This window comes from Olea europaea, chromosome 9 (genome assembly GCF_002742605.1).
Source record: "Olea europaea var. sylvestris chromosome 9, O_europaea_v1, whole genome shotgun sequence".
NCBI classification, from domain to species: Eukaryota; Viridiplantae; Streptophyta; class Magnoliopsida; order Lamiales; family Oleaceae; genus Olea; species Olea europaea.
Window position 1 is genome coordinate 12,535,278 of NC_036245.1, and position 27,772 is coordinate 12,563,049.

Genomic DNA, 27,772 nt, shown 5'->3' on the forward strand with positions numbered 1-27,772 from the left:
GTCTCCACCTAATAGAAGTGATAGAAGTGCATTTCTCACACTCCACCTGATCAGGGTCTCTTTTCAGATAAAGGATTCTAGACATTTGATCACATCTCCACTCGTGATCCAAATGTCACACTCCACATCCCTGGTACAAACCACCATCTACCCCTAGGCATCTATACTCCACCTTACCAAAAGACACACAACACACTGCTAATGCATCTCAAACTCACTATGACAAATCAGCACCTTTCGGTGACCACAAAGGTTATCCCAATCACCAAAGCTTAAAAAAAAAAAAAATCCACAAAGAAAATAGCGAAGGTGGCATTCACAAAGAAAAATCGAAGAAAGAGTCGGTTACTTCACAACACTCACAAACGAGGTTCACAAAGATAAAGAAGGTAAACCTGACATGACTATCTCACATAATCTCACAAACCACACGGCTCACAAAGATAAAGGAAAGAAATGGATGCCAAACTTTCTTCTCACTACCACACTCTCACACCACTCATAGAACAAATAGAGTACGCCACAAAACTTAACTCACTATGTAAATATATTACACAAAGTAATAAATCACTCTAATTCATGCAATTACACACATCAAATATATTGAAAGTGTAACATCAACATTGCAACAGAATTAAGTGATCATATACATTCAGAAAGGATTACACACAGATGCGATGCAGTAACCAAGTTTATTCTCTCAATAAACATCATTAAGATCACTACTCGACCCTAAAGTCACATTCACTTCGTCTCTATCCTCATCTTTCCTTTTACTATCATCTTAGGACATTCTCTTTCAACTATACCCAAATTTTACCACAGTTAAAATATATTTTATTTTCCACACTTGCCTTAGACCTATACATGCCAACAATACCAAATAATGACCACAAGCAAAGTACTGACACATAATTCACACAGAATATTCAAGTAAACTTTCCTAAGGTCACATCCAATTCTATCGGTGTAAAAAAAAAAAAAAAAAAAAAATTGGTAACAAATTCACATAGAATTAAGGCAATTAATTAACATGTAATTCCTAGGTGTAACGACAGGCAATGACTACCACTTCACGGTAACCCTAAACCTAACATCACATCATACGATAACTTCTAACGCGAAAAATAAATAATTAATCTACACTTTTATTTTAACTGCTAATAATAAAAAAAAAGAATACGATACCGAGCGGACCACGGCTGAAGGTCCGTAAATTATGAGACACGCGAATTTAATACTTTAGGACCACCACTATTCGTTCTAAAGTCTCTAGAAACTACATTAACAAAAAAATCACGATCGAGTCTCGAACGCCCGAAGAACAACGCTGTCCAAATTCTACTGTGTACCCTGAACCAAAAAACTTTCAACACGAAAAATATCAGAAATAATATGAGGAACAAACTACCTGAAGGGACCTCCTCGAAATTCCCCTTCAAGCGCGTCTCCTCCTCTCTAGGCGTGGTCTACATGCGTCGCCACACGCGTCGGAGTTAACAGTCACGCGCCTTCCTATAGGGTGCGGCTCCTTCTGCACGTCACGCCCGTGGTCTCCGTTTCCCTAAACTCGTTCTGGATTGATCAGAAAATGCGAAAAACGGAGACTAATTTTGACAGTTTTTTGGACAGCTTCTTCGATCTGATTTCTGTTGCGATTTTTGGACCTTTTTGGTATGTTTCACGAGCCAAAACCACCATCTTAAAGCTCTGATACCAATTGTTGTGGAAGTGCTCTTGAAAGATCTTCAAATCGATGATTTTCGGGCTCAATCCAACGCACATTTCTCAACCAACAACTGATCCAATTGGCTCCAAATCACAACCAATTGATTCATCTTGGTTGCTATTCAATCTTACCCACGTAGGATAAGAAAGGATGATGATTTGTAGCCACAAAAGCTAGGAGAAGACACCACAAAGATATACTATGAAGAACCACCAATTGCACACGTTATACAAGCGTTCTGGACACTTCTAGAGACATTTTTTTCTGGACACTTCTGAAGACCTTTTTTCTCACACAAAAGGGGGCAGCCGGGATTCTTTTTTTCTTCTCTCAAAATCACACAATACATCATAAGAAAGTGGCTAGGGTTATAATTATATATATATATATATATATATATATATATATATATAGGGTTATAGTCCTCAACTCATATGCGACTTCTCATTCTTTATGTCATCTTATCAATGCAAAAATATAGAGAGAATGCATACTGAAGGGAAAGATCCATCCGTCGATGGATCTGGGTTTTGTTGGATCGACGATGCATCTAGTGGGATGGATCTGACGGTGGCATTGTTGTATCTAGTGGTGGCAGTGACAGTTGCAGTGGTGGTGTCTTTTGTTGTTATAGGCGGCGGTGGTGGTTATAGAGAGAATGCATACTGAAGGGAAAGATCCATCCGTCGATGGATCTGGGTTTTGTTGGATCGACGATGCATCTAGTGGGATGGATCTGACGGTGGCATTGTTGTATCTAGTGGTGGCAGTGACAGTTGCAGTGGTGGTGTCTTTTGTTGTTATAGGCGGCGGTGGTGGTGATGCCCAATGGCAAATTTGAGGATTATTATTATTATTATTATTATTATTATTATTATTATTATTATTATTATGTAAGAGTTGTGGTTGTGGAGAGGTAGGTTGGTGGTGATGGTAATGGTGGCAACGATGTAATAGTATTGTTGGTTGGTAGTGGTGGTGGTGAGGATAGGGTTGGGAATGGGGAGTATTTGTGACCAATTATTTGGTTGATTATAATCATAAATAATTGTGACCAGTAATTTAGTTGATTATGACCAATAAATTTGTCAATTTGCAATTAATAAATAATATGTGATTTAAAAATATGATTGTGACTCACAATTTACTAAGCTGTGACTGATTCATTTGATAATTTGTTATCATTAAATAAATTGTAACTTATAAAATTTGTGATTTTGTGATTGATGAATAAATTTTAATCTATAAATTTTTTTATCTGTGACTTCTATAATTTGTGACCTATAAATTTTTTGATCCGTGACAGAGAAATAATTTGTGACCTATAAAATTTTTGATCTATGACTCACGGAATAATTTGTAATCAATTAATTCGACAATTTGTGATCAAATTGTATAGATTTATAACCTTAATATATTTAATTAATAAATTCATAAATAAAATTTAATAATATCTGATTTTTGAAGTTTTAAAATTTATTTCTTAGTTTTGAAATGGATTATAATTAAACTCTTATATGAATTTTTCCTACTTTAAAATAACTTTTATGTACAATTAATTACATATATTGGCCCACATGACAAATTAAATAATTCCCCAGCCCAATCTTTCATAAAATAATATTACATGTAAATCGAAAAAATTTCCTTCTTTTTTAACCACTCATTTTTCAAAAAAAATACTATTCCACCTATTTTCATTTTTAGAAAATGGGGGCCAAACGGGAGCTATATCCTACAACTAACACAAATCAAATCATCCAAACAAGCAGAACTCAAAACTAGTAGAAACCATCCAAACTGGAACAGCAGAATTCAGAGTACAACATAGCAGAATGGCAAACTTTTCTTTCTAACAGAGCCAAGTAAAAAAGAAAATTTTCAAAATCATCCACAATTGAGTTTATTTTATAAATCCACATCGTACATCAACTTATTTGTCTAAAAATTGAACATAAAAGATCAAAATTCAACATACTTAAATTAAACTTTTAGTACAATGGTGTGCAATACTTCTCTAGTGAACAAAAGCGTGAAAATTAATTGTTGATTTTTTAAAATTTTTTTGGGTAAATCGTGGGGTTCCTTCTACTGAAATTGACTGTTGGTTTCTCTCTCAGTTTGTGTCTTAAACAAACATGAACTTAAGTGAGTATGAAGAGACGGAAATATCCTTTGTATTTTTATTCATTGTGGCCTCTTAACTATTTTAATGGGTAAATTAACGTATATAGATCACAAGGAGTCCTTAGCAACGTTTAGATTATTAAAGTGGGTTTGCATCAAAATGAAAGATTACGAGATATTTCACAAAATAGGCAAATATTAGGGTGGGATTGCGTGAATTATCCAATTTTACTCATATAAAATTAGACTTTACTGCACTATCAAAAGAGAACAACAGAAGTTCTGATCAACCCTCACATTTGGGAGTGGGGTCAACTTCTTCCTTCCAATTATTTATTCTTGCCAATCCCAGCATTGTGAGTATCTGTCAAATCCCATGTCAAAAACTTTTTGGAATTTCAGCATTTTCATATAAAATTTCTTTTGATGTATAAGCCATATTTTCAGTAACACCTCTAAAAGGAGGTGATTAAAATCTATGTTCATTTCAATAATTGTACACAATTTTGTTTATAAAATGCTATTTTTAAATTACGAAGTAATAATGAAATAAAAGTACTGATTCTTTTCGGAGGTTTTCTTTCCTTTAGCCCTTCGAAAACCCATTTTCTTACATATACAAAAATATCATATCAAGCCATAATCTTTTGACACGAAAAATAACTCCAAATGGATTGTGTTGGCACATTGGTTGCTTGCTAGTGTACTTTCTCCAAATGTCACAACCCTGGAGTCTACCTCTAGTGGCATTTGGCTGCCCATCCCATAAAATAACATTGACTTGAGATTATTGATACAACCAATAGTTGATTAATTTATTTATTTATTATTTTGTTTTGTTTTGTTAGGAGGGATGAATTATTATCATAAAAATTATAACTTATATATCAGATATCAACTTATCACTTATCAATTTAATACTTTAATTTTTAAGATAGTCAAACTTGAAGCATTTAAATAAGTCACACTTGCAATATCTTTCTTACAATTTTCACCCAATTTCTTCTCCCTCCCTCTCTCTCTCTCTCCTCTCTCTCTCTCTCTGCGCGAAGTGCACATATGAAAAGTGAATGTGCATAAATGTACGCCCAATTGTAGTTGTAATTCTCAAACTCAGATCTGTTCTCTCGTATTTTCTTCCGCCTTTTGCCTTTTATTGTGAAACAAATTGAATTTGAATTTTTCAACTTCTCTACGAAGATCATGATATGAAATTTTATCTTTACGTATTACGCATTGATCTGAAACTTGATCAACATTTTTTTTTTTTATTTCGTTTTACGAATATAGTGAAATATTTCTCTCCAGGACTCTGCATTGATCAATTGTATTTTGGGTTCTTCATATGTCACTGCACGCTCTCTACTTGCCATTCCTGTGAAAAAGAACTTTGGTAAGTTCTTGTAGTTGGATTTTGTTCTGTTTAATTTTCTTGGATTTCTTCACTGCAATCTTGAATTTGTATGTCTTCTATTATGCTCTCTGTACGGAAACATAATGATCAATACTTCTGTGATTGTCCTGTTTCGGTTTTCGAATAGGATGTTGACATTTTCTGAAAATTCTGGGTCGTAGTGCGTCTTTGTCTCTTTCTTGGCTCTTTAGGGTTTTGTTCTTGAATTAAACTACATGTAGCAGGTTTTGTTCTTTTATTCTTTAGTAGTCAGAAGTGGTCTTTGTTTCTTTCTGAATTTACCAAAATTTCCTACATCAGTCAATTTTTTTTTAAAGATTTTTTTCGTCATAATAGGTAATTTTTTGCTATTTCTCAAACGCAAGTTCTTGTTTTTTTTTCCTCATTGTATTTTATTATGTTGCTTTGCTGCATCCGTGTCTTTTTCAATTATTTTGCCATTGAGTTTTCCGCTGTAAAATTTCTATAGGTGCTGCTCTCTGCTTCAGTTTTGAAATATTCACCCCCCACCCCCCGGGGGTGTATCTGTTTCTTTTCTTAGAACAAGGCCTTTATTACCTGTTTTTAATAGTATATACTACTGCTTTGAATTATTAACTTTTCCTTTTTGTTTCTAGTACATCTTGTTATTGGAATCTTTTGATCTTGATTTACTGGCTAATAGTATTAAATATGATTTTTGATTCTGGATTTTTTTCCTTTCTTGCCTTTACAGTGTTATTGGATTTGGAGAATTACATTCAAAGATTACTGTAGATTGGTCCTCTGCATCGACCTCAAAAATTCTCTACTGCATTGCATAAGAAGGAAATGAGGGATGTTTTCTTGGTTGGGAAGAACAGCATCTTCATGTTTGCGACCTTTGGGCCGATATGCCCGTATGAACAAGGATGATGATGATTCTTTGGGAGGTGAGGATGATGCACTTCTCTGGTGCAAAGATCTTGAGAAGCATTCTCATGGAGAGTTCTCGTTCGCAGTGGTCCAGGCAAATGAAGTTCTTGAGGATCAGAGCCAAGTTGAGACTGGTCAACATGCCACCTTTGTTGGTGTTTATGATGGCCATGGGGGCCCTGACGCATCTAGATTCATATGTGACCACCTCTTTCATAATCTGATCAGTGAGGCTTCTTTCCTTTGCCCTTTTTCTCTCTTTTTAGATAGTTATGTAAATGTTTATTTCTATCCTTCCAGTGAGAGTTCCTGACTATTTTTAATTTGAATTAATGACAAAAAGCAATACATATTAATTGCATGTTTAATTCAGGGTAGATCCCCATTACTGGGTAGATAATTTTTTTTTGGCATTCCATGACTTGTCCTGAATAGTTTTGCATGCTGGGTTCCGTTACATGAATTTTATTTATTTATTTATTTATTATTATTTTTTTCAATTTAAAATTTCCTTAAATTAGAATTTGATATCCATTCTTTTTGTAATGATAATAGGAGTGTTACCTCGTAATTGTAGTGATCTTAATTTATGAATGTAGGAGAAAGAAGGAAAAATCCGACTTAAAATGAACTTTATTGTGTTCATGATGTAGTTTTGTTAAATGATAAGCAAATTTTACGGTCTTTATGGTGAATGTCTTTGCTGCACTTACCTTGTTGTGTGGTATGTTTTAGTGCTTTTTATTCTTTTGTTCTGGTTGCCAGTTTGATTGTTTCTTTATCGACTGAGTGCGCTCAAAAAATGGCATCATGGTTCTTTTCTTTATTGTTACTCTTATTTTCATTTTTTTGGGCATCGGGCAATGATAGACTAAATTCTTTCCAGTCAGTTGTCATTTTAGTTATTAAGTCTATGGAGGTCTGATTGTTAATGATTTCTCTTCATATACATGTCATTATGTAGATAAATTTGTCATTTGGTACTGTTCTATATTTAAATTGCTTACACTTTTACATGCTGCCTTCGAGCTCAGTAAACAAACTAATGAAAGTTTTAGAAATTAAAATTTCACTCATTTTGATTTAGAACTAGAGCATCTGGGCACTGTCGATGGTCATCATTGAGTTTCTTGATGTCTATACTCTTTATCAAATGTTTCTCAATCTTCATCTCATGCCTTTTTTCTCTTTTTCTATTTATTCTTTATAAGTAATCTATTGCTGTATGCATTTTTTTCTTCTCTGTTTTCATATCAGTTTGGACTCTTGGCAAGAGTTATCCTACTCTTCATCATTTTTTTGTTTATTGATGTTATATACTGTGTTTATTTTCCCAATGCCAGTCTATGAGTTTGGCTGATGCATGACATGGCACATTTTGTTTTTTCACAGAACTTGCTCGTGATAATGGAACTATATCTGAGGACATTCTGAGGAACGCCTTTTCTGAAACTGAAGATGGTTTTCTAACTCTTGTCAGAAGGGCATATGAACTTAAGCCATTAATTGCAGCTATTGGGTCCTGTTGTCTAGTTGGAGTAATCTGCAAAGGTACACTATTTGTTGCAAATCTGGGCGATTCTCGGGCTGTACTAGGTTCTATAAACAGATTGAATAAAATTGTGGCTGAGCAGCTGACCAAGGATCACAATGCCAGTTTTGAGGAGGTGAGAAAGGAGCTCAGGTCTTTACATCCAGAAGATTCGCATATCGTAGTTATGAAGCAGGGGGTCTGGCGCATCAAAGGCATTATACAGGTTTACTACCAGTTAACCTTGAAAAAGCTTTAAGTGCATGTTTGGCACATACTACTGGGCAGGACTAGATAGTATAATAAGCAAGATATTAGCTTATTTTTGTTCCTTTCTATTGTCTAGTACTATCTACTCATCCCCACTGAACATGCAATCAGTTTTCTACTTTCATGCGTATGACAACTTCCATTTTCTTTATCGATTCAATGATTTACTCTAGAAGTTAGTCACGAAGTATTATGTTCTCTGTAGGTCTACTGGAAATCGGCCTCTAACCCCATTAAGTGTGCTTTTGCGCACTAAATACGACTGTCAAAACCGACTATACATGCTGCCTGACAAAAAGTGCTGCATCCAGGAATTTAATTTTGACATAATTTTGTGTTTGCTCATGAATTATATTAACTAAAATAAACTAAACGCGTTGTAAAAATTACATTTATGTTTTGCATAAACTGATATTTGGATCTACGATTTCTAATAAAAATGCATGTCTAATCAGTAGAATTCAGAATCTAACCTCTAGTTGCTAAATGTGACCCTTTACTAATTAATTATAATTCTAGATTTAATTGACAGTCAAACTTGATAGTCCATTCATCATATTGTGAATTTCGACCTTACAGGAGTTCAGGAGTCAATGGGATGTGCTGGTCTTATTTAATGCTGCAGCCTGTCTTTACTTCTTTACTTTAAATGCTGTATGCCGTAATGTTCTTAACAGAGATGCTATTATCTTTTGCCTTTTCAGTTTCTTTTCTTTCTTTCATTTTTTCTAGTTCTTTCGAGGAATTCTTTTGAACTGAAAACAGTTGTGAGAAGCATTCCAGTAGCTGATCCCGATTTTCTTGGGAATAGGTCCCAGTTTGTTGTAGTTGTTTCAATGAATTATTTTGGTTGATTCTGAAAATTGAAGTTGACAAGCAAATAAATTGACTCAGTTTTGACTTTTTTTGAATCTGTATTTCTACAGATGATCTTTTCCATTTGCTGTTGATTGCTGTTTCCTATATATTATAATCACTATTATGTTTTCTGGTTTTCCTGCTTTGATCTTAACCTGTAACCGCCATTCAACCACTCATTTTTAGTTTTTCTGGTCACCCCAGGGCGGGTTTTTATGATTATTGCAAGACTAAGCCATGTTTATTTCAGGTATCAAGATCCATAGGAGACGCCTACTTGAAAAGGCCAGAGTTTGCTCTTGATCCATCTTTTCCGCGATTTCACCTTCATGAACCTCTGCATCAACCAGTGTTGAGATCTGATCCATCTATATGCACAAGAGTTTTACAACCAAATGACAAGTTTCTTATTTTTGCATCTGATGGTCTTTGGGAATACTTGACAAATGAGGATGCTGTTGAGATAGTCCATAACAATCCAAGAGTGGTGCGTATTATTTTCTTATTTTCTAGCTTTCATATTATTTGTCCATATAATCCTTCGTTAACATATTTTTTTATGATCTTCTCCATATTTTTCCTTGAATATCAGGGCATAGCCAAGAGACTTCTAATATCAGCTATAAACCAGGCCTGTAAGAAAAGACGGGTGACGTATAATGAGCTCAAGAAGTATGATAAGGGGGTGAGGAGACGTGTTCATGATGATATTACTGTTGTTGTCATCTTCATAGACCATGAAATGTTCGAAAATAATGCATCTGTACCTGAATTATCAATTAGAGGATTTGTGGATACCGTTGGACCATCAAATTTTAATTTTCCTCAAGGTATTGATGTGAAGCAAAGTGTCCTATCTGAAGGTTGCTCGTGATCTTGAATATGGAGAAGGCCAGCTGCAGCAACTTTTGAAAATTGTTCCTTTCTTCGAACTGAAAGTTTTGAAGCCCTCGTAATGTTTTCGAGCATATTTTTTCTTGACATCTTTCTTTCTCTTCTATGCTATTTTTAATCTGCTCGTTTAGGCTCTCTGAGATGCCGGACTTGTACACAGCCAAGTAGTTTGATTTTTGTTCTTTTCCTTCAGTTTAATAAACTTGTTGGGATCACAAATTTGAATCTCAAGACATCCAATTCTTGCTGTTTCTACAGGATCTGTGTTCTTGGCTTGCCTTGTGATGTTTTAGGACTTATCTCTGTTGACAGTAGTTGTGTACCATGTCTAGAAGGAACCTAACTTCAGTATGCAGTTGGTGTTTGGAATTAACTTTTTCAATTATAAGTATAATGGTGACTGTTATGGTAGGCTGGTAAGAAATGATCTAACCATACCTTCTGAAGAAGCTACAATCCGAGCTTGTTCTCATAGAAAAAAATTTCCCCCCTCAATGGAGATAAAGAACCCTCCGCAATTTCTACGTGTATTTGATTGAAATACTACCGTTATTAGGGGTCTAATATTGTGAAAAAATAAAAATAAAAAAATCAGAGAGATTAGAGAAGCTGCTGTTGGTGTATCTACTCTTTACAAGTTTTCTTGGATGCCAAAATTAAACAGGCCACCAATTAGTCCAAATCCCAACAAGGCTTTCAGCAAAGCAGAATATAAATGAAGGGTACTTTAATAATTCGTGCACTCTATATAAAAATGATTCTTGTTATATATGACTGTGATAAGTAGACAGTGATTCAAACAAATATTCAAGTACTGTAAAGGAAGAAGTCAGAGAGCCTTTAATTCAGAACTTAAATCATAATAACACTTAAAACACTCAACTATACTATAATTTAATATCAATGGAAAAACAAATATTGCGTAAGATGATATTATTTTGTTGCAATGCTATAGCCCCATAGGAAAGAACAAGAAAAAAAATGTGAAAATACAAATGAGAAGCAGCAATCAGCAATCTTAATGAAAAGCCTTTTCCAAAATAGAATGTATAAATTCCTCAACAATTTCTTTTCGTCATAGGTAATTTTAGAAGCACTTTCTGTGGACAATCGAAGGCCCGGACTCATCGTACTCTGCCTTGGCTATCCACATCTGCATTCACAGAAACAAGAGAAGGCTCTCGTAAGAAATTCTTGAAGTTCCTTAACAAATGTTCAATCTATTTACAATCGGACAAATAAATGTCAGCCTTTGCAGTCAGAGGCTTCAGTTTTCCAACGATCAGAGCAAAACACGATGGACTCACAAGGTTAAACTTTAATAATTGCGATGAAAGGTAACCAAAATAGATGCAATAGCCGAATTTTTATTCAGTTAGCCCTTGATATTAGAAAACGGTGTAATGCTAGACTTTGAATAAAACAGTATAGGTGTTAAAGAAAATCCCAGTCATACCTGCTGGAAAGTGCTGAGAGAGGCTAAAATGGAACCCCCAATCCAGACACTGTATTTCCTCTCAGGTGGAGCCACCACCTTAATCTTCATGCTGCTTGGAGCTAATGCTGTAATCTCCTTGCTCATCCTATCAGCAATTCCACCGAACATTGTTGAACCACCACTGAGGACAATGTTTCCATACAGATCCTTCCTAATATCAACGTCACACTTCATGATAGAGTTATAAGTAGTTTCATGTATGCCAGCAGATTCCATACCAATCATTGATGGCTGGAAAAGTACTTCTGGGCAGCGAAATCGCTCAGCACCAATAGTGATCACCTGTCCGTCAGGCAGTTCATAGTTCTTCTCCACAGATGAGCTGGTTTTTGCAGTTTCTAGCTCTTGTTCATAGTCGAGAGCAATGTAAGCTAGTTTCTCTTTTATATCTCTTACAATTTCACGCTCAGCAGATGTGGTGAAAGAGTAGCCTCGCTCAGTCAATATCGTCATGAGGGCATCAGTGAGATCACGCCCGGCTAGATCCAGACGCAGGATTGCATGGGGGAGTGCATAACCTTCATAGATGGGGACTGTATGGCTGACACCATCACCAGAGTCGAGAACAATTCCTGGCAACAAGAAAAACAAGTCATATTTATGCCGTTAATGACACAATTCAACATATTAGAGAAGCCATTTTGCCGAAGTTTAATGACAGATCGTACAACTTATTTTTGTTAATAATAAGTTTGATTCCTGCGCTTCGGAGGTTCCAAACTGATGGCATTTTCTACTATATAGAACACGTTCAAGATCATTTAAGATACAAGCAATCCAGAATATAGCCTAGGTCCTCCATTTTGGTATATAGACTACAGATATCAACACCTATCCTGTTTGTGTCTTCTTCCTTTTTTCAGTTAACAGGCAAACGTAATTTGGTTTGACAAGAGGAATTACTATTCAGCATTCTGTTGTACACTATAAAGTGCATATTCATTTCAGCATATACTTCTGAAAATGTCTTTTCCTGAGAGGGATGTATTTCTTAAGAATTAGTTCTGATAGTTTTTATTATGCAATTGGCACACGACTTTTGTCATTGTACAGTATGTTAGTGGCTGTGTGTGCTTGGTAGGAGAGCCAAAATATAATACCCTTAGATCGTTAATATGAATTGATCAAATGAACAAATCAATATAGTTATCCATGAGAAAAAGATGAAAGCACCGGCATGTCGGGCATCAATGCATGGAGAATTAACAGGAACTAGCATTTTTCTTACCAGTTGTACGACCACTGGCATAAAGCGAAAGAACGGCTTGAATGGCAACATACATAGCAGGAGTGTTGAAAGTCTCAAACATGATTTGAGTCATTTTTTCACGATTCGCCTTGGGGTTAAGAGGAGCTTCTGTCAAGAGAATGGGATGCTCTTCCGGGGCCACACGAAGTTCATTGTAGAAGGTATGATGCCAAATTTTCTCCATGTCATCCCAATTGCTGACAATTCCGTGCTCAATTGGATATTTTAGAGTCAAAATGCCTCTCTTGGATTGAGCCTCATCACCGACGTAGGCATCTTTTTGGCCCATGCCAACCATGACACCGGTGTGACGTGGGCGGCCCACGATACTGGGGAAGACTGCCCTTGGAGCATCATCTCCAGCAAATCCAGCCTAAAAATTATGAGATCTCACCATAAATCACAAGCTTCAAAAGTAAACTCTTAATTAACAAAGGCCTAGCGGTTGAAAAATCATCATTGGAGGTATTGGAATGATAAAGCGTACAAGTCATTGGATATTAGGTGGATACCTTGACCATTCCTGTTCCATTATCACATACAAGAGGCTGAATATCCTCGGCTTCTGCCATCACTTAATATGATCTGGAAAATAGAATGACTTTCAGCTAATATGAGGAGATTTGATATTTTATTACCATGGACATAAAAATTTGCAATTGATGTGATGCCAAAAAAAAATTATCAAAGCTACATGAACTTCGTCTAGATTGACCCAAAAAAAAAAAAACCGGGATGGCATTGTTTTCATTTATTATTTGAAACTCAAAACGAAATTTGGCATCAAATAAGAATGATATTCACAGTTAAAAGTGCAAGATCCATCAAGAAAAGTAGGTGCGCCAACTGATGCACAATAAATTCCATGGCAATCAATTCAATTAAGCATTCAGCTCCCTACAGAGAAAGGACATATAAACAGATCAACAGGTTAAGCATTTGGCAACCGTAATGATCAATTGGTAAATATCATTTTCCATTAATGATTCACTTGTAGACCTTCATTTGCCAAGATTTCATTGCCAGCAATAATACCAGAATTCAATCAATTCATGGATATTTCAATTCTAGATTTACTATATCCATGAAAAATTCCGAATTTTAGTAAATTCAGATGAGATCCCAGATGATGCATTTGCATAAATCATTTAACTTTCAAAATGAAACACGCATGGCCTCCAATTAATTATGCAATATCCACCACATCACACGTTGTGTTTTAGATAAATGTCCGCCCTTTGATCATAATTCAGAATACCCACATTAAGAACATAAACAACAAATCCCACAACAACAAAAAATCTAAGTTCCAAAACAGAGATTACCTCTGAAGCCTTTTTGAAAATGGGTCTCTCCTGTGGATTTGTGTAGGAGGTGTGAGGTGCCCGCCCTCTCTTGTTTAAAAACGGGAAATGAAACAAAATTGAACCTAAAATTCAGGTTTTAAAGACTTTGGTTGTTATGATTTAAATCCGTGTGAGGTCCCATGACAGCGAGCATCAATGGTGGATAGATAAGACCTGGCGCTTTTGCAGAGATGCCAACGCCCTCTATGCCCTTTTTGCCCTTTCAGGGTCAACTTTGGAATTTTCAATGTTCATGATGGACTTAAATCTTTCATTATTTAATTTGCCTTAAACCGTGGACCATTTGTACAGTAAATGGTTTCACAGAATAGCCACAAATGTGAGACGTGAGGGTGGGTTTCACGTGTTTAAAATATTGTCCAAAAATACCACTCACCCTCCATGTTGTGTGTACTATGTAGAAATTCTATAAACCTATTTTCTGTACGTGTAGACCCTCTTTATCTATTTATTTTGATTCAATTTAGCCTAAATGCATAGGTAGTTGCTTCAATAGCGATGGAACATATATATGCAAGAAAATCATAGATGTAGTTTATTAGAATTACTTATGAGACGAGTTGAAATTTTGCACTAATTAGTATGTGTGAAATAATTAATTGAGGGTGGAATACTATGGTATAAAGAGCGGTTGTATTGATACCACAGTTTTTATTTGTTGCACCGTATTTTTATTGTACTTTAGTTTTTCAATCTTCATTCGTTATAATGTTGATAATCCTAAGTTTTTTCATCGAATTCTTATTTTCAACATCCAATAAATTAGTACATCTTGTTCTTGATGATGAAATCTATCAAAATATTATGTTTTTATACTTTGAAATGAGGGAAAATATTTTATCGCACTTATTTATTGATTACTTTGAAAAATATGTTAAGAAAGTCAGTCATTTTACTCCCTTTCAACAATTTTTTTTTGGACAGAAATTGTTATGTGACATAAGATACTTATTTAATGAAAAATTGAAGATAAGAATGGTATGAAAAAATGTTAAGACTTAAATGTTATAATAAATAAAGATTTAAAACTTCAAGTGCAATTAAAATGTGGTGCAAAAATTTTAAATTTTGATGTGATTGTAATTAGGGTGGTTATATTGTCACCACAATTTTTACTTAATACACTACATTTTAACTGTAATTAAGTTTATCAATTTTTGTTCATTTTTGCAATTATTTTCTTAACTTCTTTCATTAAAATCTTATCTTCAACCTTTCTTTAATTAATATGTCTCATCCTTGATGATGATGTATATTAGAAAATATTTTTTTTCATGCTTTGAAATAGAAAAAACATTTTTTTGCACTTTTTATTTATTTATTTTTAAAAATTGATGGAAAAATAAATTGATTTAAGTCATTTCAATGAACTTTTGAATATAAAAATATTATCAAATACAAAATGTGTTCACTAATGAAAATTTTGAGGTATAAATGACATGAAAAATCGTTATGAACATATGTGCTATAATAAACTAAGATTAAAAACTTTAAGTCTGATTAAAATGTGATGCAATAGATAAAAATTGTGGTACGTATATAATTACTCTTTTAGGGCATGTTTGTGCGCCTTTAATTCTAAAAAGTGTATTATGGAATAGTGATTGATGTTGAAATATGTTGTTAAAAAAGAAGGAAATTTTTTTGATTTATGTGTAATATTATTTTAATGAAGAATGTGTATGATTAAAAATAAGTACTGTAGAAAAAATAATACAATAGAATGATTGACAAACAAATGCTTAATTACGCTGATATAAAGGGGTAAAATGACTTAAAGGGTCAACCCTTTGAGGGTAAATTTGTCCTATTATTTTACTAAGGATGTCCCAGCAAAATGATGAATTTATTTCTTTTTCAGGACCTTTTTCTCGAGATTAGTGGATGACACGTGGGAGTGACAAATTATGGTACCTCACCAACTCAGCATTCCCTTTCCAACCGTCCGGAGATCATGGGTGGGCAGTGGGCTTATTCTCAAAAATGGAATAAAAGCATCTTCAATAATACTAACAAGGATTGCAATAAAAAGGTGGTGAAATAAATTAAAATAGACCAGAATAACATTGTTGGTATTTAACATCAATTTTGAATTTTATTCATGGATTGCACTCTAAAATATAAAAATACATGTCACGATTAAAATGAGGGAAAATTTCATAAGTAAGAATTTAAGTATCACATATTTCAAAATTAAGAAAATAAATTTCAAACTTCAAAATCAGATTTTTATTAATATTTGTTTATGATTTAATTAGTTAATTATTTATTTTATTAATTAAATATATTTAGGTCACAGATCTATACAATTTGCTCACAAATGAACAATTTAATTAGTTACTTATTATTTTTTGGTCACAAATCAAAAATTTTATATCACAAAATTTTTTTATGATCACAATTCAGAAATTTTGTAGGTCGTCACAAATAAAAAAATTAATTGGTCACGGATTAATTTTTAGTCACAACTTATCAAATTATTGGTCACAACTTATTTCTCGTTCACAAATCAAAAATTTTATAGGTTACATATTATTTTTTGGTCACGAATCAAAAATTTTATAGGTTACAGATTATTCATTGGTCACAGAATGAAAACTTTTATTGATCACAAGTCATTTTTTCATTGCAAATTTTTAGATTAATTGATCACGATTAATTTTTTTTATCACAATTTAATAAATTATGAGTCATAAACACAATTTTTAGGTCACGTATTATTCATTAATCACAAATTAACCAATTATTGGTCACATTCAACCCACTAGTTGGTCACAAACACCCCACAACACTTGTGACCACCACCTAGCCACTTCTTGCAGTAGCACCACCGCCACCGTCATCGTCGCCATAACCTACCACCACCGCCACCTCTCGATGGCAACATCACCACCTCAAATCAACACATCCTCGCACCATATCCACCACCACTTCGATATACCCATCGCCTACATATCACCATAACCATCGCCATCATCTAGCCACCCACAATATCCAACACCATTGCCACCAACAAAACCACCACCACCACCATATTCAAAGTATCCTCCGCCATCGGATCCAACAAAGTCGTCGCCACCCAAACACCACCACCATTACAGCTCCTATCCACCAATTGAAAGCATACCCAAAAACCCACCAGATCGCGGAGCTGTAGATTCCGACCGTAGCGCCTTCATCATTTCCATCTCTCACCACACCACAATAACCAAAAAATCCCAAAACTCATTGTCATCGTCACTGCCACACCACCATACTACCATCGTGGAGCTGCAGAATCTAGCTACAACACCATCACCATTTCCATCTCTACACCACACCACTACCAAAAAATTCCCAAAATTGCCAATGCGACCGCCACCTTAATACACTAAAAGTGAGCGGCGAACGCTTAGCTGTACCGATCTTCCAGTTGCAACGCCGATTTCCTTCACGTAGCAAGAGAGAGTGGGATAGGTGGAGGAGCGTCGTCAGTCCTCTCCCCGCAACATACCATTCATCGGCAACAAAACAGTCGATTAGATGAGCCGCACCATTCCGACCACCGACTGTTTGTCCAGTGATGACAAGCGTTGTGGTGTGGTGTGGTGTGGTGTCGGTCGGAGCAACTCCATCGCCGGCTTCTTGAATCGATGAAAGGAGAGAGTAAGAGTGGGGAGAGTCGGTGAGACATAGGAAGAGTGGGAAATGAAAATGAATTAGGGTTAATTAAATTTGTATTATAATATTTAATATTTAAAACATCTGATTTTTGTACATTGAAACCTTCACTATGATTTTAGAAAATTGATTTTGAAAAGTAGGTAAGAATGTAATTTCCACTTAAAATGAATGATATTTAATCCTTTTTGGGCTCCTTTAAAAATGTACTTTAAAATAGTATTTTTTAGAGAATGCTAGGTTAAAAGATAAAGAGAAATTGGTGTAATATTAATTTATTGAAGAATGAGTTACTAAAAAGATGATAGAAAAATTGCTCTTATTTTTTTTTTTTTTCTTTTTTTAAGAATGAGCCCAAACAAGGGCTTAATTATAGTCTAAATTGGTGTTTAATACCAATGTTGCTATGTAGCATTAATCAATAAACAATGTCAAGATAATTTCACTCCGATGCAATACGTTAAGTGCTATGTCTAGTGTACTAACGAAAAAAAATAGACATTTGGAAGATGTCCATCAAAATGTAGAGATTATTCTAAATAGAGTATTTTTTTTTTCCATATTTATTATATTTTCTCTCTCCTATTAAATTTATATTAGTGGTGAAATTTGAATTATAGATAGAACCACTGAAGTTGAAATTTGAAATTAATTGTTCATTCATTAGACATCATCATCACCTAATTCATATAGCAGTCCGCTCTCTTAAAAAGGTATGTGTAAAAAAGTGAAGCCTACCAATGCACAAATATTTTCCCCGGAAAACAATTTAAATCATACCATAGTTGGACTCAGCATCCAGCTCCACTTAGATAGGACATGAACATATCTCAATAAACTTGCACCAATATACATATATTGAAACACCAATAGTCCATATTATGTAATACCCGCCAAATCAATTTTTTTTTAATTTAATTTAATTTCTATACTTTGATCATAATTAAGAATACTTCTATGCAGATTCATGGATCAAGATTCATTAAGAATAAACGAGGGACCCCATTACTAAATAAGGGGAAAAAAGGAGAGTTTTACGTGAATACAATGTAAAGAAAGGAATCAAAGTTAACTTACTGAAAACAGATTGTGTGAATTTCTGATAAATGTACAAAATATATTTATCTAGGTTGTTAAACATGAAAATTGAGAGTACTTTTGATGAATTATTACTTAATTTCTTGTATATATTTTTGTTAGGTAAAACTCAAAAATTGAAAGTCATTTTGGAAGAAATGAACGAAAATCGAGCTAAAAGGAAGGATTTCGAAATTCAAGAATTAAATTACAAACATCCAAAATTTGATTTGGGCCAATGAGTAAAGATTAAATAGTACATAGAGTCAATTCAATGAACATTGAAGACAAATGATGAAAGTGCTCAAAGAAGAACTCAAGCTGAACTAAGAAGCAAAAGAGAGGACGCAAAAACTATTTAACTATATAAAGTTCGATAATATCATTAATTATGTCTAGATAAAAGGAGATCGGATCTTATCTTCCCCCCTTCCCTTGGCTGAAAAGCCCCTTCTTCCTTCCAACCTTTGCCACCTCTCTTGAATTTCCATTCTTCGAAATCCGAATGATAAACAACTTTTAGGGATGATTAAAAAAAAATCGCTAAACATCTATTGGGCCACATCTCGAATGTGGCGAGGATTATTGGCCTAATGGGTAAATGAGGACGGGCAAGTTTCGTTGTCTAGAAGCAGGTATGAAAACATTGTACCTGTCTCATTTAAAGTTCATTTCAAATTTATAAATCTTTTATCAAATAGAAAGAAAAAATATATATATATCATTTTTTCTAATTGGAACATGGATTGCTCTTAACCTTAGAAAAGTGAAGTCATAATTTTCACCAACTAAAGATATAATAAATAAATAAATAAATAAACAGTAAATGGGACAGCCACTTTGCCCTGAACCCACCTTAATCGAGTCTGGGTGTGGGACAAGGTGACAAAAATACCCAATGGAGTGGGTACAAAAATATTGCCATCCCTAGCAATTTATTCCACCCTTATTAACATATAAAATAATTAAGAGCACCAATGTCTGATGAAAGCTCATATACTTTAACACTTAAGGTGCCAACCAACAAAATACAAATGATAAAAGACTTCATACATTTTATTTTTTCCTAGTAAAAAAATTGCAGCCTCATTTTATTTTTATTTTACAATGATCAATCCTACTTTAAATAATTTGATCATGGTCAACACATAGACTTGAAATTCAGTTCACGAGTCAAACTACACGGGTTGAGTCGCAAAATATGTCAAGCAAGAAAAGAATAGGGATATAAAATACACGACTATTTAACGTGCTTTAATCATGAATAATGCACACAAAAGACTTTCTTATGTAGTTTGCATGCATGATTTGAACATTCTAATTATTTCAATTTACATAAAATAATCATAATATACATAAATTAATCATGATATATATGTATATTTCAACACCTATTGCTTTTATTCACTTTTTAATTGCTCATTTATAAATTATTATACTTTTAAATAACCTAGCAAAAATGGCATAACAACGCCATGTCCCATGGTAGGGAATGAATGAGGGCAAAGTAAGTAGAGGAAATTACAGCCACACGTTAATTTCAAAATTCAATATTCAAGTTTAAAAAATTATTTATTGACAAATCAGGTCATAAATTAATTTTTTGATATTAATAATATGAATTCTAATTAAGAATAATTACAGGTATTTGAGGATGAGAGAGAATTTAATCAAAATCAACAAAAAGTTCAATCTTTATCCACTACACAACAACCCACTCCACCTCCACCTCCACCTCCACCGCTATGCCCCTACCTTTACCTTTTTCTCTCATGAGTTTGAGAGATGAAGAGTGTGCTATTGAAGTTGAGAGTGAGGATATAAATTTTAGAGAGAGAGAGAGAGAGAGAGAGAAGCAGTTGATCTCCAACCTCAGTCATTCCAGAGCCATCTAACGCCAATTGTCCAGGCAGCGCTATGGTGGTGGTGGTGGTGGTGGTGGGGTGGAATAGGTCGTATAAAGAGCGGTTGTGATTATCAATTATCGGGTGATTGTGTCCAATAGAACAAATAAATTGTGATCAATAAATAAATAAATGTGATCTAAAAAATATTTGATTTGTAATAATTTTGTAATTATGACCTATAATTTGAGTCTTCCTGACCGATAAATAAGTTATGATCAATTAATTTGATAAATTGTACCATAGAGTATGTAGGGCGACTCCCCAACGTCCATAGTTATAAGTGTTAGATATTTATACAATAAAAATAATATGCGAAAGAAATAACCAATTGGTGGAAAGTGTGAAATTTGTGTAGTGGGTTGGGGGGTCGGATCATATTCCATGCAATAATTAAAAGAATATAATTTTGTGATATAAACACACATCTGGTCATGAAAAAGTTACATAAAAAATGAATCATCATCATATTTATATTTTGTAAATTTTCATACTTGATATATAGATATATACTCTTACATAGATATATATAAGAGTACACTTGATAGTTCTAAAGTCATATATAATTGCTGCATAACTGGTTTGTTGATTGTTGTTTTCAGGGAATAATTGTCCACAGAGGTTACAGCAATTAAAAGTGGACAATTTTATTTTAGGACATCGTGCTGTCACGAGACTCGATCAGTCGATAAGTTTAATTTTTTGTATTTTACTGTTCTGCAAGTTGCTGCAACTAGTTAATTTTTTAGCAATTTAAAGTGAAATTATCTAGTAAATAGTTTCTTTGTCTACAATAGATACACCCGTTCCTAGGTATTATGAAAAATCCAAATTATTTGATGGAAAAAAATTTAAAATATGGCAAGAAGTTCAGCTTTTAGTTGACAAGTCTTAAAATGGTTGATGCTATTGAATCTGATAAACATGTTACTATAATTGCTTAAAAGCCTATTGTTAAGGAAATAGAAGATTTAGCTAATTGAGAATATAAGAACTATATATGTAGAAACTATATTCTGAATTGCTTGACGTTAGATTTATATGATATTTACTGGTTGTGTAAATCTTTTATAGAATTTTGCTTAGAAAAGAAATATACTATCGAAGATGTTGAACAAATAAATTGTGATCAATAAATAAATAAATGTGATCTAAAAAATATTTGATTTGTAATAAATTTGTAATTATGACCTATAATTTGAGTCTTCTTGACCGATAAATAAGTTATGATCAATTAATTTGATAAATTGTACCATAGAGTATGTAGGGCGACTCCCCAATGTCCATAGTTATAAGTGTTAGATATTTATACAATAAAAATAATATGCGAAAGAAATAACCAATTGGTGAAAAGTGTGAAATTTGTGTAGTGGGTTGGGGGGTCGGGTCATATTCCATGCAATAATTAAAAGAATATAATTTTGTGATGTAAACACACATCTGGTCTTGAAAAAGTTACATAAAAAATGAATCATCATCATATTTATATTTTGTAAATTTTCATACTTGATATATAGATATATACTCTTACATAGATATATATAAGAGTACACTTGATAGTTCTAAAGTCATATATAATTGCTGCATAACTGGTTTGTTGATTGTTGTTTTCAGGGAATAATTGTCCACAGAGGTTGCAGCAATTAAAAGTGGACAATTTTATTTTAGGACATCGTGCTGTCACGAGACTCGATCAGTCGATAAGTTTAATTTTTTGTATTTTACTATTCTGCAAGTTATTGCAACTAGTTAATTTTTAAACAATTTAAAGTGAAATTATCTAGTAAATAGTTTCTTTGTCTAAAATAGATACACTCGTTCCTAGGTATTATGAAAAATCCAAATTATTTGATGGAAAAAAATTTAAAATATGGCAAGAAGGTAAGCTTTTAGTTGACAAGTCTTAAAATGGTTGATGCTATTGAATCTGATAAACATGTTACTATAATTGCTTAAAAGCCTATTGTTAAGGAAATAGAAGATTTAGCTAATTGAGAACATAAGAACTATATATGTAGAAACTATATTCTGAATTGCTTGACATTAGATTTATATGATATTTACTGGTTGTGTAAATCTTTTATAGAATTTTGCTTAGAAAAGAAATATACTATTGAAGATGTTGGAACTAAGAAATCTATAGTGGGAAAATTTCTAGACTTTAAAATGGATGACGGTAGCACGATGGTCAGTCAATTTGAAGAAGTACAGATTATGTCCCTGTCTGAACCTCATTCTTTCCACAAAAATACATTTTTAAACAATGTTTTGACATCATTTCAACAACATATTTTTCAATAAAATAATATTACACGTAAATTCAAAAAATTTCCTTATTTTTTAACCGCACATTTTCCATCAATACACTATTTCAAAATTCATTTTTCCCCTAAAATGGGGCTCAAACAAGGGTATACGTAATTGCTGCATAGGTGGTTTGTTGATCGTTGTACTCATGGAGTAATTGTTCACAGAGGTCATAATAATTAAAAGCGGACAATTTCACTTTAGAACATTATGCTGTCACGAGATTCGATCAATTGATAAGTTTAATTTTTTGTATTTTAATGTTCTGCAAGTTACTACAACTAGTTAATTTTTCAACAATTTAAAGTGAAATTATCTAGTAAATAGTTGCTATGTCTGCAATAGATACACCCGTTCCTAGGTATTATAAAAAATCTGAATTATTTGGTGGAGAATTTTTTAAAAGATGGCGAATGAAGTTAAGTTTTTATTTGCAACTCTTAAAGTGGTTGATGCTATTGAATCTGATAAATATGTTACTATAATTGCTTATAAGCCTACTATTAAGGAAATATAATATTTAGCTAATTGGGAACAGTAATCATATTCTGAATTGCTTGACATTAGATTTATATGATATTTACTAGTTGTATAAATCTGTCATAGAATTTTCCTTAGGAAAGAAATATACTATCGAAGATGTTGGAACTAAGAAATCTGTAGTGGAAAAATTTCTAGAATTTAAAATGGATGACAATAGAACAATGGTCAGTCAAGTTGAAGAAGTAAAGAAGTACATATTATAATTCATGAAATTAATTTTGAAGATATAAAATCTATGAAGGTTTTCAAATGTCTGCAATTATTGAAAAATTACTACATTCTCGAAAAGAATATAAAAACAATTTAAAGATAAGAGAAAGAAATGTCGTTAGAGGATTTGATTATTAGGATTAGAATTGACGAAGACAATAGAATGGCAGAACTTTAGGAAATACCAAATTTGGTTACCAAGACTAATCTTATTGAAGGAAGTTTTGGAAGTAAGAAATTTTACCAAGACCAAAACGTTAAAGATATAAACAATGGAAAGCAATTTGTAAGAAAGAACAATCAGTCTAAACCCCAATTTCAAAATAAAATTGCTGGTGACTGTTTTGTTTATGTTAAACTAGGTCACTTTGCAAGGGACTATAAAAATAGGAAAGGTAAGGCTGTGAAGAACCGGGCACGTAGTAGAGAATGTGAATTTCTCTGCTATGGTGAGAAAAGTTAATCTAGTGAGTAACATGACAAATTGGTGGATTGATTTTGTAGGTACCAAAGACATTTACTGCACGAGGAGTGCATTGTTTTCATTCACTCCTACTAGTGATGGAAAATTTCTATTCATGGGAATACTTCTTCCTCCGAAATTGAGGAAAAAGGAACCATGACATAATTTATTTCTAGAAATATCTCTAGTTTGAAGGATGCCCTTTAGATACCTGAAATTAGAAATAATCTAGTATTTGGATTTATCTTGGTCAAAAAATGATTTAAGATTATATTCGAGAGCGGTCAAGTTGTACTATCCAAGAGTGATTCTTTTGATGAGAAAAGATATGCAGATGAGAATCTGTTTAAACTTAATATTTCAATGATTAATAATAAAGTATCTACTTCTTGTTTTTACTTGCTGTATTCTTATAATTTGTGGTATGTTGGACTTGGACATGTTAATATATCTTTTATTAAAAAACTAATGAGTCTAGGAAACATTCCCAAGACTAATAAATTTTCAAATACAAAATGTGAAACTTGTGTTGAATCTAAATATGCTAAAAAATCATTTCCTCGTGTTGATAGAATTACTTCAGTTTTAAGTTTAATAAATTCTGATTTATGTGATTTAAAAGAATATGTTACTCGTGGTGGAAATAAATATTTTTTAACTTTCATTGACAATTATTCTCGATATTGTTACATTTATTTTCTTAAGAGCAAGGACGAAATTTATTTCATATAGTCAGGCAAAATTATTAAAATTTTAAGATCTGATATGGGAGGAGAATATACTGGTGATTTTGATAAATTCTGTGTTTATAATGGTACTATTCATGAGATTACTCTACCTTATCCTCCCCAATCTAATGGTGAAGTTAAAAGGAAAAATAGAACTCTTAAGAATATGGTCATTTCAATGTTAAATTCTTTCGAATTACCTTTTAACATGTGCGCGAAAGCCTTTTTACTGCATTTTATATTCTTAACAAAATTCCTAGTGAGAAAAATAATAAGTATTCTTATGAAATGTGGAAGTGTGGACACCTTCATATAAATATCTTAAAGTGTGGTAATGTTTAGCTAAAACTTCTATTCCAGCACCTGAGAGAACTAAACTTGGTTTAAAAACTATTAATTGTGTTTTTATAGGAAATACTCTTCACAATAATGCACACAGATTGATTCTAAAAATAGTTTGATTGAAAAGAATATAATTTTTAAAACTAGAGATGTCGAATTTTTTGAAAATGGATTTCCCTATAAAGAAAAGTCTGAAGGACCAAGTAGCTCTTTTAATGTTTTCTCCTAAGATTTTAGAAGAGCTTACTGAATTAGAAGAAGTTGAAATTGAGAGAAACAAAAGACTTAGGTTCACTACTTATTTTGGTTCTGACTTTCTAATGTTATGAATAGAGGGTGATCCTAGTATCTTTGGTAAAGCTATGTCTTCACAAAATTCTATAGTTTAAAAGAAAACTATAAATAGGGAATATGATTTCATTATGTCTAATATGATTTCAAACTTGGGAGTTAGTAGACTTACCTTAATGATGTAAGGCTATTGGATGTAGATGGTTGTTTAAGAAAAACTTAAACATGATGATTCAATTAATAAGTCTAAAACAAGACATGTAGCTAAAAGCTATAGACAAAAGGAAGAAGCAGCTTCTTTAATACTTATTAAGATTACATCTATTAGAATGTTAATTGCAACTGCTTCATTGTATGATCTTATTACACATCAAATGGATGTCAAAATTGCATTTTCAAATGGAGACTTAGAAGATGAGATTTATACTGACCAACCTGAGGGATATGTTGTAGAATGCCTTGATGATAAAGTGTGCTGACTTAAAAAATCTTTTTATGGCCTTAAAACAAAAACTCCTAAGCAATGGCATGAAAATTTTGATGCAATTGACATCTACTGGTTATGTGATCAATGAAGCAGATAAATGCATATAAAGCAAATTTTAAAATAATTGTGGAATGATAATTTGCTTATAATGCTGATTATGGGAACTAGTTTAATTTCTTAAAAAAGCACTTCGAAATAGTAAATCATTCCGAATGAATTAATTTAACAGAATCACATTATGTAAAAAAGTGCTTAAGAAGTTTAACCAACACAATTGTATTTTTGCTAAAATACCGTATGATGCAAGTCATCATTTGAGAAAACATTCAGGTCCTAGTGTTTTTGCTTTAGAATATTCTAGAATGATCGGTAGTCTTATGTATCTCATAAATTATACAAGACCTGATATATCATATGTGGTCGGTAGAATTAGCATCTATACTAGTAATAGTAACTACGAACATTGGGATGCTCTCATTCGAGTCTTGAGGTATTTGAGATATAATTCAAATTGGGGAATACATTATATCAAATTTCTTGCTATACTTTAGGGATGTAATGCTGCTAATTGGATTTTCGATACCAATGAAAGAAAATCTACAAGTGGATATGTATTCACATTTGCAGGCAATGCTGTATATTGGAAATCCACTAAGCAAACCTATATTGCAAGGTCTAATATGGAATTTGAGCTCATAGCTTTAGATAAAGCAAGTGAGGAGGTTGAATGGTTAAAGAATTTTCTTATGGATGTTCTTTTATGGTCTAAACCACTTCCAGCTATTTCTTCCACTATGAAAGTCAAACGGCTATTTTAAGAGCTCAAAATTTATCCTAAAATTGAAAGTCTAGACATATTCGTAGGAGGCACAATACTGTACATCAGCTACTTAAAAATAGGGTTGTAGCTTTTTACTATGTGAAGTCAAGTGATAATATTGCTGATCTACTAATCAAAAGATTAGTTAGAGAGTTAGTTCAGAAAATATCGATGAGGGTAGGGTTAAAACCTATTACAAACTAGATCGCCTATAACGGAAATCCAACCTTATGATTGGAGATCTCATGGATAAGGTTCAATGGGACGACAAAGTTATTGGAGTGGCCTATGGGCATACTACATTTGATTTATCCCAAACCCCTCCCTGTGATGCATAGTACCAATTGTATTGATTAAAGAATGAGCTAATATTTTTAATGTTTATTATAGCTCATAGTCAGTGGGGTGTTTAGATATAGTGCACCATTGAAAAAGCATCTATTTAAGTATGGAAGTAAGGATCCTTCTGATGAGAATTGCGATTCATTCTCTAGAGAACTAAGGGCCCGTTTGATTGCATAGATATAATTGAATTGTCTAGAAAACGAATTCCAAGGAATTAAATTGCTTAAAAATTATTTTCCTGGGAATTGTAAATTATTGTGTTTGATTGGTATAATTTTCACGTGAAAAATGTTGAAATAAAAGTATTTTTTTGGTGTTAGTTTGACTTTGTTTTACATAAAAATTATCAATTAAAGAGATAAAATATACTGATATTGGGAATGAAATTTGTTCCCATTGTCAAAAAAATAAAAAAAAATATCTATCTTTTGGTGTTCGTTTGGCCTTGTTTTACATTAAAATTGTCAATTAAAGAGAAATATTTTTTTACAATAATTCTTAGAATTTGTTTCCATTGTAAAAATAAATAAATAAAATCGAAAAAAATAAAAAAAATGTTACAGTAACCGAGAATTGCAATTCCTTGAATTCATAGAAATTGGCTTATGTGGCACCAAAGATGGAATTTCATTTCTAGGGGAAAAAAAATTGGTATCAAACAACATTAAATTGGAAGGTGGAATTCCACCTTCAATCAAACACACCCCAAAAGAAACTGGAAAAGTTCACAGTCGAAATGAACACAATCGCAAGAACTCAATGAC

At 32.9% G+C, this 27,772-nt stretch overlaps 2 protein-coding genes across 4 annotated transcripts; one reads left to right on the forward strand and one right to left on the reverse strand.

Moving 5' to 3' along the window:
• Nucleotides 1-4,860: 4,860 nt before the first annotated feature.
• LOC111399691 (probable protein phosphatase 2C 25) lies at nucleotides 4,861-10,016 on the forward strand. 3 transcript variants are annotated; one of them, XM_023027145.1, is made up of 6 exons: nucleotides 4,861-4,956; nucleotides 5,165-5,249; nucleotides 5,986-6,391; nucleotides 7,557-7,921; nucleotides 9,074-9,310; nucleotides 9,416-10,016. In XM_023027145.1, exons 3-6 carry the CDS (start codon nucleotides 6,088-6,090, stop codon nucleotides 9,695-9,697), a joined length of 1,188 nt encoding a protein of 395 aa, XP_022882913.1. In that variant the 5' UTR covers nucleotides 4,861-4,956; nucleotides 5,165-5,249; nucleotides 5,986-6,087; the 3' UTR covers nucleotides 9,698-10,016. The 3 variants fall into 3 exon arrangements, with proteins under 3 accessions (XP_022882913.1, XP_022882915.1, XP_022882914.1); XM_023027147.1 differs by having other exon boundaries at nucleotides 4,870-4,938; XM_023027146.1 differs by lacking the exon at nucleotides 4,861-4,956 and having other exon boundaries at nucleotides 4,967-5,249.
• A 535-nt stretch (nucleotides 10,017-10,551) lies between these two features.
• LOC111399692 (actin-97-like) lies at nucleotides 10,552-14,009 on the reverse strand. The gene is made up of 5 exons (XM_023027148.1): nucleotides 13,790-14,009; nucleotides 12,977-13,049; nucleotides 12,444-12,837; nucleotides 11,174-11,787; nucleotides 10,552-10,870 (listed from the first exon to the last, which is right to left on the reverse strand). The coding sequence occupies exons 2-5, from the start codon at nucleotides 13,034-13,036 to the stop codon at nucleotides 10,805-10,807; spliced, it is 1,134 nt and encodes a 377-aa protein (XP_022882916.1). The 5' UTR covers nucleotides 13,037-13,049; nucleotides 13,790-14,009; the 3' UTR covers nucleotides 10,552-10,804.
• Between the last annotated feature and the right edge of the window lie 13,763 nt (nucleotides 14,010-27,772).